Below are 18,470 nucleotides of genomic sequence, written 5' to 3'. Positions count from 1 at the left end.
GGCTACAGCGCAAGCAGAGACCACCAACACCATTCCTTATGGTGGAATTTCCCCCCGTCTGACCAGAACCAGTTCTCCTGCCCTGATCTGGATGCAGATCAAGGCCTGGGGAATAAAGGAACATTAAATGATTAATTGGAACACAAGTTAAATGCTCTTTCACCTCTGGCTACTGTTTCCTTCATTCTGTGCTACTGACACCTCTTGTCTCTGTGAGGTCTGCACAGGGAAACTAAGGACATTTTCCCCTCTTTCTTTTCCTCACACACGCATACACACACATATATATTTCATATGCCTCTGATACATATCATATATATCACATATATATCATATATATGAAAAACTTAGCTCATGTTTTTCATATATATGGTATTCATGTGCACACACATGTGAGTGTGTGAGCTTATGAGTGTTCTGATATTTCCGTGTACTAGCTTTAAGTAAACAGGGTCATGGATCAATTAAGCCAAAAAAAAAAAAAGTGTTTCTGTCCACACTTATGCTAGTCATAGGAGACAACATGCATGGGTCTCACATTTTTACCATGAAGCATAATGGTATTTAGACCACAAAAGAGCAGTTGTGTGTGTGTGTGTGTGTGTGTGTGTCTGTCTGTCTGTCTTTCCTTGTGTGTGTATATAGGTCAGAAGTATTTAGTTGTTTTCTACGATGACTGTATTCATCTAGGATTCGAACATAGCTGTGAGGGAAAATTCTCCCTCTTCTCTCTTGGCTTTCATTGGAGATGGCCGCTGGGTAAATTGGCAGGTAGAATGTGTTTCCCCTTTTTTGGTAGGTCTGAGCACATGAAATCCATATGTGTTTGAACCTGCTAGCAGAAACTATCCTACTCCACTGCCATTAGAAATTCGATTAAATTTGTCACTGTCTGATCAAGGCAGGATGGGCAATATTTACTTATTTCACACTAGAAAATCTGAACTTTCAAAAATCATTCAGAAGACATAATGGAGTCATTGAGGGACACAAGACAAAACCAGGCATTTCTCAGCTTTTAAATACTTTTGCTACAAACAAAATAATACTTAAACATGAGAACTGAAATCAGGGGCTAAACACAGTTTGGTATATTGAATTTATTTGCAGCTTAGGAAGATAGACATTTGGAAAAAGAGGAAGTTCCTACACAAGATGTTGACTTCTTTGGCCTTAAAACCCTAGTCTCTTTTTTTTTAAAGTTGCTCTAGAGCCATCTTGGGAAGGCACCCTACCCACCTAGAGCCATTCATGAGTTTAGTGTCAGTAGCCTCATTAGCATATGTTCAGGATTTAGAGGTCAAGGAGCACTGGCCCCTGCTTGCCTGATCTTCAGTCCATGTTCCAACTTAAACACACATTTGAATGCAGGGAGAGGTCTTGATAAATGCAGGTCTTGATGGAGGGCTTGGGATGGCCCCTCAGGGCACCAGGGGGTGCTAATGCCGCTGGTCCAGAATATGCTTTGGAAAACAGACACATATGTGAGTCTCATTCACTATTATCACCCCTGGAGGCCAGCTTAGCATCTGGCCAGAGTGGGTGCTTCACAGATATTTATCCAATGAGTGAATGAACCATATCCCAAACACATCATGATGCCCTCCCCTGTCTGCTCATTTACCTGAAAGATGATGAAAGAGTCCACCCTGACTCATCAATGTAAAGAGCATTTCCTCTAGGCCACTTCCTGTCCCAGTCTGTCCTCACTTTCAGGTCTATCTTACATTGCAGGTTCTCCCTTCTCTTGATCTTTGAAATTTTCCCGTTTCTGGTGAAAGTTTATGATGTTCTATGGCTAGAACTAGTTCTCAACAAAATGCTCACATAGCCTCTGTTTATAGGATCAGTCCTCTTGGTTAGAAAATGAAAAATAAATAAAAGAATGAACAGGTCCCCTCACGAACTCTGTGCAATGATGGTGTTTATTTACATGGTATTTTTCTTTTTACCCTTGCTTCTATAAACACATTCAGTGGGCATTAGATTTGCTATTGAAGGTGAAAATTCACCAAGAGTCAAAAAAAAAAAGAAACATGGAAGACTGAATTCTAGTGCTCTTCTAGCCAGAAATCAGAGATCAAATAGTGTCTCTAGGAACCCTTGGTTGACAAAGCATTTAACAATCTAGAAGATGTTCTCTGTGCTCATGTCTAGAGCCCCTTCCAGTCATCCAGTCGTGACTCTCCCAGGAAAGGGAGTTGAACACAGAGTTCCTCAGACCTCCACATCCAGCTTGAGCTCTAGATGTGCCCAAGATGTCTGTGCTGCCAGTTACCCAGGTTTGGTTTCCATGGTGGAGACTCCCACCCTTTGCTCAGGTGTGATGCTGGCCTCTGTTCTACCTATGTCACCTAGCAGAGAGGCACAGGTTGGTGCTTAGGTGCCACAGGTGGTGGCTTAGGTCCCACCTAGAGGAGGACATTCCAGACCAAACAGATAGATCCCTCCACCTATCCCCTGGAGACTACACACTATCATTACTCAGAGAAAGGGAATCATTTCAGACCTTCTGATGAGTTCAAGGAAGTTGCCAAAGCATATGAGACACATAACAAGCGTCTCTCACCTTTCCTTCAACTCCAGCTCATTCTTCCAACAAATTTTTATTCAGTACCAGGCACTGGGCACAGCACAATGATAATGATGTAATAATGAAATACTGGCAATACCTGTGTATATTGGCAAAGGTTATGCTTGGCTACCTATAACTAGAGACCAGATTGTAAAGACTAAAGCAAATATTTTTATTCTGCTTAGCAGAACCCTCTACAGCATTTGTCTGTGTGCCATGCCCTGATCTAAACACTGTCTTGTCATGTTTACTTCTTAATAGGAATTTGCCTTACTCAAATAACAAAAGTTCAGAGTAGAAAGTTCGTGGCAATTAAGTTGCTTAAAGGAGTCATGGATCCAGCTCCTTAAGCCAGCGGATTTTCCCTTTTTTAGCGTGCGACTTCCATTCTCCTGCCATCAGCAGATACTCCACTTCTCTACCTCATAGACCAGGTCCAGGCAGAGCCAGCTGCATCTCTGCCATTTCCCAGAAATCCATCCTGTCATTTCCATATACAGAGCGTTGACCAGAACTGAGGCAGTTGGCCCCATCCTTGAAAGTCTGGGGGTCTTGAAAGATACATTTATTGATTGTGTACATTGCTATTCTGAAAAATTCTGGGTTCCAGTAGTAACAAAGTAAGAATAATTCTTATATATAATTCATTTTCAAATCAAGGTGATTTTTTACTATAGTGAAACATAGGATGTAATTATGGCAAAAAAATAAATAGTGCAAGAGAGAGAGACACTATTTCAAATTCCCTTTTGGGGTTGACTAAATCTGAGACACTACCCCACCTAGATATTAGGAGAGCGCGGTATGAAATTGCACACTGCATCTGCTGCTTCAACCTTTAGAAGAGGCAAGATTCATCCTGCATTACCTTCTCCATCCTTCCATACTGTGATCTGTGTGGGAGCAAGTAAGGGCCCCAGAGAGCTTCTCAGAAAAAGTGTGTGTGTGTGTGTGGGGGGGGCAAGCATTTGTGTCATATCTGGGAAATTCTGCAAAAACACTATCACCCCCGAACCCTGCTAAGGTTGCCCCAAATGCATGACTGTTAGAAAGAAGGCTGACTCTGGTGGGACTGTGGTCAGGTGGCAGAGTCAGAATGAAAGGACCAGCTGAATACTCCAGTAAGGGCTCTGCATAATTCATCTGGGGACTTCTTCATGGTGGAGGACAAACTAAACATGATATTATCATGCAGATTTTTTTCTTGCAACTCTAAGAACTTTTTGCTTTTCTGTAGCTTTGATTTGTACATAGGAGGCTCATCCCACATTGTACTGAACAACCTCCCTTGGCAAGCCAGTAGGTACTTTAAGCCTTTTATGGGCATCACTGCGGCCCCAGGAGGGGTGTGAAGTTATGATCTCCATTTTGCAGATGAAGAAACCGAGGCATGAGAGGTTAAGCAGCCCACCCAAGCTATTATGTGGAAGAATCAGGACCAATCCTGGCAGCTGTCCCATGCTGCCTGCTACGGACTCGTGTGCATTATACATTTCATAAAATCTGTTTTTTAAAATGCACATGGTGCTGAGGTTTTAGATAGCAGCGTGTCTTTTAGGAAACACACCATATCTGTCATAAACCAAGAAATATTCACGTTCCCTCTGCCAAATCCACTTAATCCCACTTTCACCCCTTGGATCTGACTCAGGGCCCTGGGAATAAAGGGGTCAAAACTGTGGGTGCTCAATGATACCTGTTTAACAATTGAATGAAAGGGCAACTGAGGAGAATTGATAGGATAACCACAGGATGACTATAACCAGTAATTATGGAGATTAGAGCTGAGGTAGCAGGGTGGCTTCTTTTCAATTTATTTAAAAGACGTGGCCAGTGGAGGATGAAGCAAGACAAACTATAGTTAAATCACTTCCATTTGTGTGTTTAGAGGGAAGGGATGCTGAGGATGAAAATCCCTAGCTAAACACAGGGACAGACGACCCAAAAAGTTCGACTCTCCTTTGACCAGCTGATTCCAAAGGTTTGAGCGTCAGCACTAAATCTAACCTGTGGCTGCTACTTCAGAATAACCTGTTCTTAAAAAACCATAAAAAATCTCACAGTTTTCAGCCTGATTCAGCCTGCTACATAAACTACAACCAGCATTAATAGCTTCAGTCAGCATTTATGTCGTTCTTTCTATTAGCACAATGGGTTTTACAACCATTTATGAGTTTCTGGAAAGCCTAATAGAAAACACACATACGTGTTCACTGTGAGAGACAAAACGCACAGGTTTTTTCTTCATGCAAGGACAGGCCGGAAGGGGTCGCCACCGCCCCATTGCTGAAGCCAGCCCAGGCCCCCAAAAGGAGAACTTTCTCTCCTGGAGGCTCCTGCTGGCTGGCACCTTCCCTGCAGCCTCCGTGGCTGTCCTTTGGGGCTGGTTCCATTTGGAGTGAGGCTCTGTCTCTCCTCCTGTTGATAAATAAAGGTTTAGGATATGTGCATGGTGCAGACTATGCTGACATAAAGAATCCCAAATTTGAAGTCTTACATGAAAAGCTTTCTCTTCAAATGCATGCAGGTTTTAGGAGATTCACAAAATGACCCGAGTCCAGCATTGCTAGATTTACACTACCTTCCTTCACATCTTAAAAATAAATCTCAAGAAAGGCAGGCTGCAGCTGTCCTAAATTTTTTTTACCATGCTGGAGGTGTTCAATGTAGTCAAATAATTGCCAAAGACTTGCCTCTATTACAAAATAATTTTTGATGTTGTTATTTGTTGTTGGGAATACTATTTTGTAATAAAGGGCAAATAGAAGATCAATTATGAAACTATATAAAAATATGATTCTTCACAATTAACCCCGACAGGACCTGGGGAGGGAGCTCTAGGGCATCTGTCAGTTCCTCAAGGAAAGGTCCATGAATCCTTCAGAAACGGATCATCGTGCCCCTCACAATTCTCCTGTGATAAGGGTGAGGAGGTCAGGGGCATCCATCCGTGTCCTATATTCCAGTCCACCATAGTTGTAAGATTTGAATCTTGCCTTGAGAGTAAAAACTTTGTACTGGCCGCTTCCTGGAAGGAACCATAGGAATTTACCATTTGATTTGCTCTCCCATTGCAGGCTGGGATTCTTTCTAGAACAAACAAATAATGCCCCCGGCAGCAGGAACAGCAGACTCTCCTGCAGTCCAGCTGACGCAGCACGAGAAAACAGTAGGGAATCTGTTGGAGTTGCCATTGCATTTGCTTTCTCATAAACTGCTATTTGTCTTTCCACCTTTCCTGTTTACACCAGTGCCTAGGAACGAACTCCCAGGAATCGCTTCCCGCATGAAAGCTCCTGGGTATTTCAGAGCCAGAGCCAACTTGACAACATCCTCTTTTCTGACCTTGAGACCAAGCCCACTGTTCTTGGTCTGATGCCAGAGGTGGGCATGAATTCTCCAAACTATCAGACCAAGAAATTTGATGTACCCATGCAGCCTGGAGAGAATAATGCCAGCCCTAGGGCAGTGTTTCCAGGCGGCTTGGGATCCTGACATGTGAGGGAATCAAGAGTGAGCTTCACCCTCTGTATCCTCCAGGACCCTCTTTGCACCTGGGGGATTCCAGATGCTCAAGAGAAATTTCACTTCACACTGAACCTCTGTTTTGAGTTCCTCACATGCTCTCTAGTCTTCCACACAGTCTCCATCCCTCCCGTCCTCTTATAAACTTAAATTCTGTGTGCATAGTAACTATCTTTTTTTAAAGTTCCAGCAGGCACTTGCTCTAGAGAAGGTGCTGCAGTAACATGAACGACCATGACCGTGGCAGGCTTCAAACCCAGACCTTCTGAAGGCCAGAGTGGAGGTTCCACTCTGCTACTGTCCATTATCACAAGTCCTCCAGGCTAGCCTGGTCCGCGACTCCCTGACATTGCCCACCCAGGTTTTCTCTGCCCTACCCTGATGACACCTGTGGCATGCTCACCTAGCCAGGGGGCCCAGGTTCAGTGAGGAGTCCACTCAACCTGAAAGGGAACCTCATTCATCTCTTACAACCTGCTGCCATGGCAGCTTCCCTGGAGTCTAAGGCTATCCAGAGGTGGAGGGAACCTGGGGTTCAGCCTGACCTGACCTAGAAGGTCACTGTGGGTCAGAGGGTGTGACCCCAGTTTTCACCAGCTTTGTAATTTTGCCTCTGTGTGATCATCCATACTCATGCCACTCAACTGTAAATGGGCCACCTTATTTTCTCTTTAAGGACTTTTACAAGAGAGAAGAGCTACAGGACTAATTCCCCAAACCTGAAAGATGCATACAATCTTTACAGAAAGTTTCTTGGGGGTGAGGTGAGGGGAGAGGTAGATTGCCTATGACAAAGTCAAATGTCCTTAAAAAACAAAAAACCTTCTACCATTTTAGCTCTTCTTCACTGCACTCTGTGAGAGTGTTGGCATTTCTGACCAGTTGGCTGGCTGTTCCTCATCCCAAGTCCTCAGAACTATCTGTGACTTACGACTGCTCCAGCCCCCTTCCTATCTTGGATTATGGGCCTGGGCCTTTCTCCTGTAGGGAATTTGACCCCTCTTGGGTTTTAAAGACAGACTTTTTCCTCCAAACGCGAAAGGGAGAAGGTCGTATTAAATTCTTGTACTTGACTTTTTTTGATCCTTACTACATTGTCATGTCTGTAAATAACGATCATCTTTGTATTTTCTCTCCGATACAATCTGATACAATCTGATGGTCAGACCAAACTCCACTGTGGTCTCCCTCAAATACAGCTGTATCCATTGAGGGGAATCTTTTGGCTCTACTGATAAGATTTCAAATGAGAAGATGAAAAGTAAAAATTTCATTCACTCCTCTAGGTATTTCTTAAGATCCATGTACTCCTTTCTTCATATGCAAACCCAAATGGACAGCCTGTTTTTCACTCAAATGTGTCACTGTCACCCAGAGAGTGTGAGGGCATCGGTCCCCGCTATAAGCAGACTTGGTATTTGTTGCTGAGAATTAATGTGAAGGGTCCCACTAGAGTTGCTGCTAAGAAATAACTTCTGGCTAGTTGTAGTCATTGAGAATACCAGGAACTCCAGCAAAAGTCAAGCCATTAATAGAAGGATGTAAATGTATTATCAAATTAGCTGAGAAGACTGAGAGATCATAGCATCATAGCATCCTCTTATTGGGGGAAATAAGGATGTATGAGAAAAATCTGGAGCATGGAAGAAAGATGGTGGGTTGGGTGGACCCTCATGGAGCACTGAGTCGGTCCTTGATAGCCAGAGATGGAATTGCAGAGTGAAAAAAGTAGAATCCAGAAGCCCCACCTCTAAATCCTGGTTTTATTCCTAACTCATATTAAAGGGCTCCTAGTCTCAAAGTATTTTTCTCTTCTCCTTTCTGAGTACATGATGTTAATCTGATCTTGGCATCCAGCAACTGTGGGAGATGAGGATTTCTATAGAAGGAATTTTAAGAAAGAAAAAGGAATTCAATATTTAATTTTTGATTTACTGAAATAGCATTTCCAAGAAGACAGTAGCTTTGCAAGTCTAGCTATTGTCCCCAAATGTTCTAAATTCCTTTGTCTCTCAATTTTAGCTCATCAAGGGCCATGGAGGGACTCACATGGGACTCAGCTCCAGGGGGGCTTATTGCTCTAAGGCTGCTAGACTGTTTGACACTGGAAAATGCAAAGGCGAGCCAAGGGGTTGGGCGAAGAGGAAGTGAGAAAGGCAGTGGAGTCAAGGAACCAGAAGTCACATGGGACCTGAGGAGAGGCATGGCATGGGGTCTGTTAGTACCCCAAAGCCTCTAGCCCATAGATTCCAGGACTTGAGTCTCCTCAGTGCCATGAGTCACAGCCCCCGCCCATGCAGGGCAAGAGTAGGAGAAAAGGAGGCTGCCTGAGAAAACAAGTATTTTACAAAGACAAAACTCTCAAGAGGGCCTGTTTACCTGATTACGTCAGACTAGGTTATAATCCGGCATGAACTAAATTAAAACTGTTCATCCCATTACTCAAGGATTGAGAGCTTGTGAGGAAGACTGCGGCAGTCTGTGCAAAGTACTGTACATTTTCATTGTACATTCCGGGAGTAATTTGGACAGAGTGATTATGTGTGTGACTCTTGGATAAGTCCAAGCATCAATTTCTTGATCTTCTAGTTGGGAGTGAATGATAAACCCCATCTCAGAAGCTTTTTTGTGTATCTGTATGATAGGTGGTATAAACATCTCTGATCCACTACAGAAGTCTAGTGTTTTTTTTGCTGATGCTGAGGACAAGGTAAGAACAGAGTGGAACACAGCAGAACAGCGATCATTCGGGTCCAGTCCCCAACTTCTTCTCTATGGAAGAATTAAACAGATACCCAATCAGGCCAGAGATGATGGTCAGAGGTGGGTCTCTGGCGCTTACTTCTGCAAGCTCATCTCTCATGCCAGAGAAAAAACACCCATCGTAAACCGACAGTACAGCAACCTGAGCCCTCAGAGCTGTTCCTGTTCTTTCAAAGACCACCTTTGACATCTGGCCACCCCAAGTGCAGTTGGAGCCCCGCAGGGTCTGACGGCTGCTTGCTAGTCAGCTCCCTGCTGCACACAGCACGCCAGTAAGCCAGGGCTGAGCCGTCCTTGCAAGAGCCTTGCAGGCTGAGCTCTAGTTTTGGCTCCATGATCCCCATTCAGCCTCTGTGCCCTGCTAAGAGTGTATTATTTTCTTAGCTCAAATTGCTGTTTCCAAGTCATTATTTCTCTACGATGAGAAAACAATATTGGGTCTTATGTAATATCAACCTCAATGAATCTGGAAGTGATCATGGAATGGGTGGATTTTTTTTCCTCTTTAAAAAAGAGAAAAATAAATTTGAGATTGTTTGCATATGGCTGAGAATATTTATGAACTATTCCCCTTGTTTCCTCATCACATATTTTACCCAGTGCATTTGTGTGTGGTACAGAATAAATCTTCATGGGGAGGGTAGGTAGAGAGGAGAAGAAAGCAGTCAAGGGACTGAGTATCCATCACGTGCCTGGAACATTAGTGATCCTTAGTCTTGGGGTCCCCTGACCTCAAACTTGCTTACTGTGGTCTGAGGGTTACCCCATCCTGCTACCCAGAGGAAGTTTTTTGGAAGGAGGATTTCACTTGCCAACAAGGAATTAACATCTTGTCACTCCAGTTTCTTTCACCTCCCCCTCACTCTTACCAGAGCAGAAAGTTCAGCACCAGTGGATTCACGACCTGAGTGCCGTCAGCCAAAAGAGATAATTAAATTCTATGGATACCATATTGAGCCAAGGTCAGAGGAATGAGTTGGCAGGTAGGAGGGAAAAGAACTGGCAGAGAAAGTATTGGTGCTGGCATCTGTTATTCGATAATATAGTAGTGCTATGTAACATCAACCTCAGGGTGTGCGCTGGCACAGACACGCTGTGACTGTTCTCCTCTGGCTCTGCCTCTCGACACAGCTTGTCACCAAGAAGGATACTGAGGGGGTGGAAGGGACAAGGCTGTGGCTGTGCATTAAATCAGCAAGTGAAGCCACTGATTTCCTCCTCTGCAAACTAAACCTCAGAATTGGAGATTCTCAAACTCTCATTCTCTGCTTCATTTTGGGTTTTTGAGGATTATACTGACCAAAAGTAAAGGCAAAGGCTAGAGAGCTGGATGACCTCTGTTGCATGTGGTATTGCAATAGCAAGAGCATCATTAATGGATGCCCCAGAGTGGGCCAGGCACTGTTAAGAGGCACTTCCCTGCATCATCTGAGATTATCGCCACAATGACCTTACGCAAGTTAGGGATCTTGAGTCCAGCCACTGAGATGAGAAAACTGAAGTTCACTGAAGTTGATGGAACTTGTCCAAGGTCACACTTAGTAAGTGCCAGGATCAGGGAATTTTCCAGGATTTATTGGGTCCAAAGCCAATATAATAAATAAAAAAAGAAAAGGAATTTAAAAAATCAAGTTCAAGGCCTTGGAAGGGACCCATGCAGTCAAGGGACTTTGAAGCTTTAAACCTCAGCAGCATCGCAGTCATAGTTAAACACAGTTAGCTACTTCAGTTTCTCCTCTCCATGGTTATACTAGCTCTGATCTTCACTTTCCTGATCAAAACACCAATGTCATATTGGACTCATAGAGGATATTCAGGACATGTATGTCATATGGCTATAGAGGACTCATAGAAGATACTCAGGACATGTATGTCACCTGGCTTGCAAGGGCACTGCTAAACTTTACATTCTCAGCTCAAAAGATCACTAAAGAGATGGCTGAAATTTATCCAGAAGCTCCTGCCCTCCAAGGAACTTCACTTGCTATTCTAGTTACCTTTACCAGTTTCCTGATAGCTCCCAGACCAGGTGACTTGGACACAGATTTGTGCAGTGACCTCAGGTCTCTGAGGGGCATTCAGAATTAGAACCTGCAATTGCCTCATTTCCCATCATCTGTTTCTTTCCCTTGCGTGATATTAGTTGGTCAAATTTCAACAGGCATGCTCTCCAATTTTTCCTTTCTCTGTTATAATCAAAATTTTGTCATAATCCCCACAATTAAGAAGGGTAGTGGGGTTGAGGAAGCAAAACAAACAAACAAAAACAACAACAAACAAAAAAAAAAAAACAATATAAATCACAATGCTGCGTTGGGGTGGGTAGAGTATAATGAGTATTGTTGTGTACCCACCCTCTGCTGTTGCCCTTGAATAGGCTTGCAATCCCACCCCAGTCTAGACAATTACTAAGGGGAATACAAGTATGTTTTCCCCAGTCCTGCATGCTCTGTTCCCCACAACTGGAAACACAAAGCAGATGATGAAGTACAAGTTCAAGTGCCACACCAGGGAGAAGGCAGTATTGAGAAACTGCATCCAACCTCCAGCTTGTTTTCAAACATTCCATTAAGCTTTCAATTGATTTATCTTTGGCTGGTGTTATTTCATTGTCTCAAACAAAAGCACTTTTATGAAAAGACAAACATGGGTGATGTGGGGGAGTGGCTAACAGAAGGCATATTTGGGAAAAACTGAACAAGAGCACCGTCTCCTGGGCTCTTCCTCTAGGGTCAACAGCCCCCTTTGATCTTCTAGAATCTACATGAGGGCTGATACCCATTAATTATATCCCACTTAGGCTCTAAGAGTCTGGGAACAATAGCTGGTGGGAATGGGGTTGGTGGGCAGGTGCAGTGGTCAAGGACCTGGTCACTTCCTCCACCTCTGCTCTCTGAGTTCAGTGGAGAATTTTGGTAGAGTTCTGGGACTGGAGTGGTCTGTGTGGTGCCTTGTGAAATGACAGCGATCGTGACTTCCAACCATTGTTCTTTGGAGTGTTTTGCTTGTTTCTTGTGTCTAAATGAATTATTTGATAGGTAACTATTGGGGAAAGATTGGAAAAGTTTCCTGCCACATTATCTTACTTTGGATGTTCATTCTTAGAGCTGTGACCATGAGAGGTTTCCATGCAGCTGTGTTTGTACATTTCTGGTGGACCCTCCCGCCTGGGGCTCTGGTCCATCCATTTTGGATAGCTCTGATTTCTAGAACAGACTTCTCCAGATTAAACTCAAGTACACTCCCTAATACCCATTGGTTCTCTGAGGGCAGAAAACGGGCCACCTGCTTTCATTGCCAATTCCTCCTGGAAGCCATGTCCTCCTCAAGTTGGGTTAGCCATAGTTCACACTTTCACAAAATCTGCTCCAGGACTGCTATGCTATTGTTGTTTACTTAATAATCCCATCTTTCTACAAAATGATTATGGCGTTAATTGTGGAATATTGGCAAAATATAAATAAGCAAAATTAGAAGAGAAACTTTGAGAATTATTATTGTGTTTGCTGGAGATAAATGCTACTAAAATTTTGATTTCTATATTCTTTTTTTTTTTTTTTTCCTAAGAGAAAGATAAGTTAATGTTTATAGTTTGGTCAAGGTTTTCTTTCTCAGACCATTTAAACCCTTCTTCTCTGTGGTGCTAACGGCTACCAGGTATCCTGTAGTGGGTGGGGCATCTAGAGGTAAAGAGAGAAGCACAATGCTTTATTCTGAAGACCCTGTGTCTGTATCTAGTGTTAAAAAGTTTGACTAAAGACCCTTTTTTGCTGTTCCTTGCCAGCCCTTGAAAGAGGCCTGACCAAGGTGCTGAAGAAACTAGATGACTACCTGAACACCCCTCTGCCAGAGGAGATCGACGCCAACACTTTTGGGGACGAAGACAAAGGGTCACGGCGCAAGTTCCTGGACGGGGACGATCTGACACTGGCTGACTGCAATCTGTTGCCCAAGCTACATGTGGTCAAGGTAAGAGAACTCTACCCAGGTCACTACATCTGACTCCATTTTAAGCCCAGGTCACATGTGTGGCTCAGTCAAGGATAGCGCCACCTGCTGGTCGAGAGTTTGGGCTCTGAAGTCACATAAGAACTCAAGTCAGCCTGCTCTGCCTGCTGAGTGTATAAACTCGGTGCATTTCAGTTTCACCGGTAAAACAGGTGTATATTGCTTACTTTCAGGGCTGCTGGGAGGATAACTGTGATGTTAAAATGCCTGGCATATTGTAAGGACACAATCTTTAACACTTGCTAGTATCTTATCATATATAATAATGCACACACATAGCACTCTAAAGCTTGTTCCTTGCCGCTTTCTCATAGGCTTTACTAGCCACAACCCCACATCTCTCTTCAACAGTCCCTCCTATGCATGTGTTCTTTGTCTTTCTCATCCCTCTCGCAACTTCCCTGGTTCCCTGGTTAGGCAGGCAGGTATCACCTTTTCCATCTATCAGTGGAAGAGACAGAGCTGCAGAAATGACACTTTTTTTTTTTTTTTCTGTCCTTGCACTTATAGGCAGTGACTTTGATATAGGCAGCAAACTCCTTTCCCAGAGAAATCTTAGGCTCTGCGATCTGGAAAGAAAGGCGTTCCCAGGTCATCTGAAACAATCTCCCACCCCAAACGGGGCCACCTTCTCTGGTCTCTGTGGCAGGTCCCCATGCAGCTGGGATCACACCCTCTGCTGATGCAGAGCGCTCAGCCTTGCCAGCCAGTCCTTCCACTTTGGATGGCTCTGGTTATTAAAACATCCTCCCTGTAACCTTCGCTCTCATGAGCAACACAGAAGGGCTCAAGCTTTCATCTCTTTTGAAGACTACAGTTGTTATCACTCAAAATTTCTAAACTAACCCTTCTTCTACCTTTTCCTGACCTCACCAGTCTAGAGGAAAATACAACGGGGCCATACCACAACACTGTTTTCTGCTTTTACAGGTGTATATACCTCACATTCTTGGTCAGACAGGAAGTTCTGTGAAGAGTGGGGCTTCTCCAAGTCTGATGGTGGCACATGGTGGCCCTTTAATAAATTCTCACTGATGGATCATTCTATCACCTAGCTCATGTCTTTTTGAATCCCAATTTCTTTTTCCCCTTCACTGAGAAGAATCAGTGAATCATTTGTTAGCTGCATATCTGCTTGTCTTTTTCATCTGGAATTCCAAGTAAGAAATGCACACACCAATCAAAGCACACACCAAGCTAAGTTGAAGTCACCTACCTGTGTGTGTGCTGGCGCTCCTGTCGGTCTTGGTCAGAGCTGGAGACTGGAGAGAACATGCTTGTTGGTGCAACTGAGTTAGTAAAATAAGACTTAACACTTGTTCTGGCAGATCATTTAGTCCCTTGGGAGCTTGTCTTGAGCCTGAAAGAAAAGATTTGGATTACATCCCTCCTCTCTTCTTAATCCCTTCTTGCTTCTCATGTACTCCAACAGGTAGTGACTACCCTTCTGAGAATCCCTTGTCAAAAAGACAAGCAAATGGATCTCCCAAGCCCTGTGCTTCATCCTATTATTTTGCCAGTTCCACCCAGGCCTAAACACCTGAGTTAAGCCTCTGGCCTACTTGAAGCTGTTGACTTGGGGGATCTGGGGGTCAGACGGAGGAGGGCCTGCAAGGGAGGAAAGGCAAGACCTGGCCTCATGTCTCCTTGGATTTCTGCTGATCCAGTTTATCAGATTCCAGAGATCTGGCAAACCTGTAAAGTGCAGAAAGAGGGGAGGAGAAGCCAAGTCAGGTCTTAGTTTGGCTTCCAGTGCCAAGACTTAGTCTGGACTATGGGAGCTAACTATTTTCATGTGAAAGAGCAAATTCAGAACATGCATGAAGTTCCTGCAAATGTCAGTACTTCATGTGCATCCTTGTCCCCAGCTTATCCTCCCTCTTCCCCTCTCACCTGACTCTTTTTCAGCCTCCCCTTTACCCTGGGAAGCTGAGTTGCTTTGGCCCCAGGACTCATGGAGAGCCTGGTTTAAACTTCCATTATCTGACTCCCTTCTACAGTTCATCAATTGCCCCACATCAAGTGAGGAAATAAATGTGAGGAAACAATCATGTCTAGGGCTAAGGCTTGGGGTGAGCAGACCTGGGTCGGGGAGGCACCGCAGGCCCTCCTGGGACCCTGTCCAATCCCATAACTCATTCAGTCCATAAAGCAAACATAAAGGTTGACAGAAACTCATATACTTATTAGCATGAATTGCATTGTTTTAAAACTCATATTCTTAAAAGCTTGAAAATAAATTCCACTATGGAGGGACTAATTTGAAGCTTCTCTCTACATCCATTTGTAATTGTGAAACATATTTTGATCAATGCCTTGACCATACAATGGGTCTTTTCCTCCACTCTGGCAAATTCTAGCTACTCCCCTTGGGAGAGTTACCTCCACTACATAGATTTGCCCATTCACCAAGATGGCGCTGGGAGTTGTCTCAACCTCTGCTCACAGCCAGTGCCCTACACAGAGGCTCTGGCCCATCACCTGTGCTGAGCAGCCACACCTAAGCTGGGCAGAACACTGTGAGATGGCATCTTTGGTGACCTCACCAAACTCAGATCCTTCACTGCTGGGAATTTAATACAATTGAGTACTATGTGCTGATGACCTAGAAAGGAGAAGCACACCACCAGTTTCCACCTCTAGGGCAGGGTGCAAAGGGAAAGGGCTGGAATTATCAAAATGTAGAAACTGAAATAAGGCCTTCCTGTCACCCCTGAAGAACTCTGGATCTCTGAGGGAAGCTGCTATTTAGCTGGTGTGGGGATCCAACTTCAGGGGAGAGGCCCACAGGGGTCACTGTCATGTGCCAGCCTCTCTGTGCTGGGATGATGACACTGATCTTGAAAGTGTTTGCAAGCTGCTACAGGAGCAAAGGAAACTGACAGGCAGCAGCATGCCTTTCCTCTTCGTCTAGGAATGCTTGCAAACGGGCAAAAGCTGAGTCTCAATACATTATAATAATAGTAATATTTATTAAACACTTAAAATGTGCCAGATGACCCTCCATACATAATATGCGTGTTAACTAATTTAGCACTCCATATCGATCTATTAACAACTTCTGTGTTAGAGATAAAGAAATTGGGACTCAGAAAGGTTAAGAAAATAGTCCCAGGTTACACAGCTGTTATGTGGAGTCAGATAGTGTGGAACAGCTCCACTGAAATCCGGAGCCCATGCTTTTCATCAGTATGCTACTATTTCTCCACTTCTCCAGAACACCAGAGTCCACAGCTCCCAGGCGTGACAAACTAGGGAAAGAATAGAAATCACTGTTTATTCACTCCCTTTCATACTCTCAACCTTTGTATTCATTCCAATGGCTAACTCATCTTTTGTGCTTTTGCCCTTTATAAAAAGTGGGTAAGGGAAAAAAGAAAAGCACTGTCTCTAATTCCATCCATCAAACATAAGCAGTGGTGACACATAGTTATATATACTTCTGGCCATCATATATACAAATCCTCCAAAAGTTGTCATACTGTATTTTCAACTGAACAACCTTGAAGAATTTTCTAGATCACAGGATTTTCTCCAGATCACTGTGATTTTCCAGATCACAGCATCGTTTTGATGGATTCCAGTATGCAGCTACATCCACACAGGATAATGTATTAATTTGTTCATGGATATTTGTGCTGAGTCCCCTGTTTTGCTCTTCCAAATAGTACCGTGATCATGCTTTAGGAGCAAAATCTTTGTGGACACCCATCATTATTTTCTAAGGAAAAAGCCTTTAGAAATAGAATCATTAGATTAATGGGTCAGTTTTATTTATTAAGCAGTGTAAAACAATGATCAAATGCCATTATACTTGGCCATAATAAGGTAAAAAATGAAGAAAAATGTTAGCATTTCAAAGGAAACTGTATTTTCAGAAGTCTTTATAACTTTTGCCTTTTACTGGGATCCTGTTTCATTCAGCACAGCTTGGGCCTGGGTGCTGTTGCTCCCTGGCCTGGGGACAAGCTAGGGGATCTCGATGTCTGCAGCACTCACTGTACCTGAAGTGGGCTAAGGATAATGAATTTTCTGGTACCGCAATGAAAGCAATTTCTGGTCAATACCATATATTTTCTTCTCTTTTAAAAAACCCCATGTGTGGCCCTCCCTGGTGGCGCAGCGGGTTAAAGCACAGCACTGAGAAGCTAAAGCCACTTCCGCATGAGTTCGATTCCCGCCTGCCCCAGAGGTGACCACATGGCGTGGCAGACCTCTCCTGACCCGCCCGCTCCTCCCCTCAGCAGTGTACTTGGTCAGTCTGTCTGTTCTCTCTTGGTCAGTCACTCTGTCTCTGGTGAATCCTCTCACTGCCCCTGCTCCTCTGGCCAGCACCCCTGTTCTGTATGCATAAATAAATAAATCTTTAAAAAAAAACAAACATGTGTATCTATTTTAGAAAATATATAATAGGAAGCCCTGCCACCTTGCATGATGAACACTGACTGACGTCTGGGTGTGAGGCATGGAGGGGTTTATTTGTGCACTTTCATGCCATCTCGGCCCTACTCTCTCTGTTGTTGTAGATTGTGGCCAAGAAATATCGCAACTACGATTTCCCAGCTGAGATGACAGGCCTGTGGCGGTACCTCAAGAATGCCTATGCCAGGGACGAGTTCACCAATACCTGTGCAGCTGACCAGGAGATTGAGTTGGCCTATGCGGATGTAGCCAAGCGCCTCAGCCGAGCCTGAGCACAGCCATCTTGCCCCACTGCTGCTGCAGGACTCAGCCTCTCCCAGTAGATCCCAGCTTCACAGACTCCTCTTCCACTTTGCCTCGGGAAACTTCTTTTTAATCAGACGACATCTTGCTGGCATCATCAGAACTCCAGCTGCTGTCTTCTTCTAGAGGTCAGCACCATCCCCATCTGATCACGCAGGAACCCATCTGCAGAAATGATACAGACCCTCAAGCTCTCAGCCTTCGGACCCTGACTGGAGTCAGTGCACTTATTTGGGGGCAGTCCCCTTCTGCCAATATCAACACCTCTCCTCAGACACACCAGAGACATGCAACACTGTGTCCCCACCTTCCTCTTTGACAGTAACTCCAAGGCCCACGAGAGATGCCGTCTGAGTGTTCTTAGTGCAAAGCGACCTGCTGCTGTGTTAGGAGAGCCAGAGTGAATGGAGGAGGATGGAGCAGGCTGTGGGATTTGGCATCCAGCAAATACATCCTCAGCAGCTCCCTCCTCTCACACTTCTGTTGTGGGGCCCCACAGCCAGATTGGAAAGCCATTAAGACACCATCTCCTCAACCACAGTGCTGTGAATGCTTCACACCATCACGTACCTGGCTGTCACTGACCTCTGTTTTCATGCTGTTCAGATCTTGCCAGGAGAGGACTTTGGCTTGCAGTTGCAAACTGGGTGACTAGAAGGGTGGGGAGGGGGAGCAGTGTCGATGCCAAAAGGCCCACGGGGGTCTACCAGACATGGGATTGCTTGCTGTGGGTAGTTGTTTCCTTGGAGATTGCATGCCTGGGTTAGACTGTTTATTCATGAATTAATTCTGGTCTGTGAGAAAGCATATGGGAGTGGGAGGGAGGAGGAGGGACGGGTGAAGATAAAGGAGACTCGATATTCCCTGGGAATCT

General features: G+C 44.4%; 1 protein-coding gene across 3 annotated transcripts in view; it reads left to right on the top strand.

Moving 5' to 3' along the window:
- The window catches only part of CLIC5 (chloride intracellular channel 5), a 155,499-nt gene extending 137,329 nt beyond the window's left edge, over positions 1–18,170 (top strand). For all 3 annotated transcript variants that reach the window (XM_012720318.1, XM_004673538.2, XM_004673539.2), the window contains exons 5-6: positions 12,648–12,832; positions 17,398–18,170. In XM_012720318.1, the coding sequence (XP_012575772.1) occupies positions 12,648–12,832; positions 17,398–17,565 (353 nt within the window). In that variant the 3' untranslated portion in view covers positions 17,566–18,170. The remainder of the gene's footprint in view (positions 1–12,647; positions 12,833–17,397) is intronic.
- The last annotated feature ends 300 nt before the right edge of the window (positions 18,171–18,470 follow it).

Source organism: Condylura cristata, unplaced genomic scaffold (genome assembly GCF_000260355.1).
Source record: "Condylura cristata isolate star-nosed mole 26May11 unplaced genomic scaffold, ConCri1.0 scaffold00001, whole genome shotgun sequence".
Classification (NCBI taxonomy): Eukaryota; Metazoa; Chordata; class Mammalia; order Eulipotyphla; family Talpidae; genus Condylura; species Condylura cristata.
Note: the sequence above shows the minus strand (reverse complement) of the source record. Positions and strands in the feature narration are given on the sequence as shown.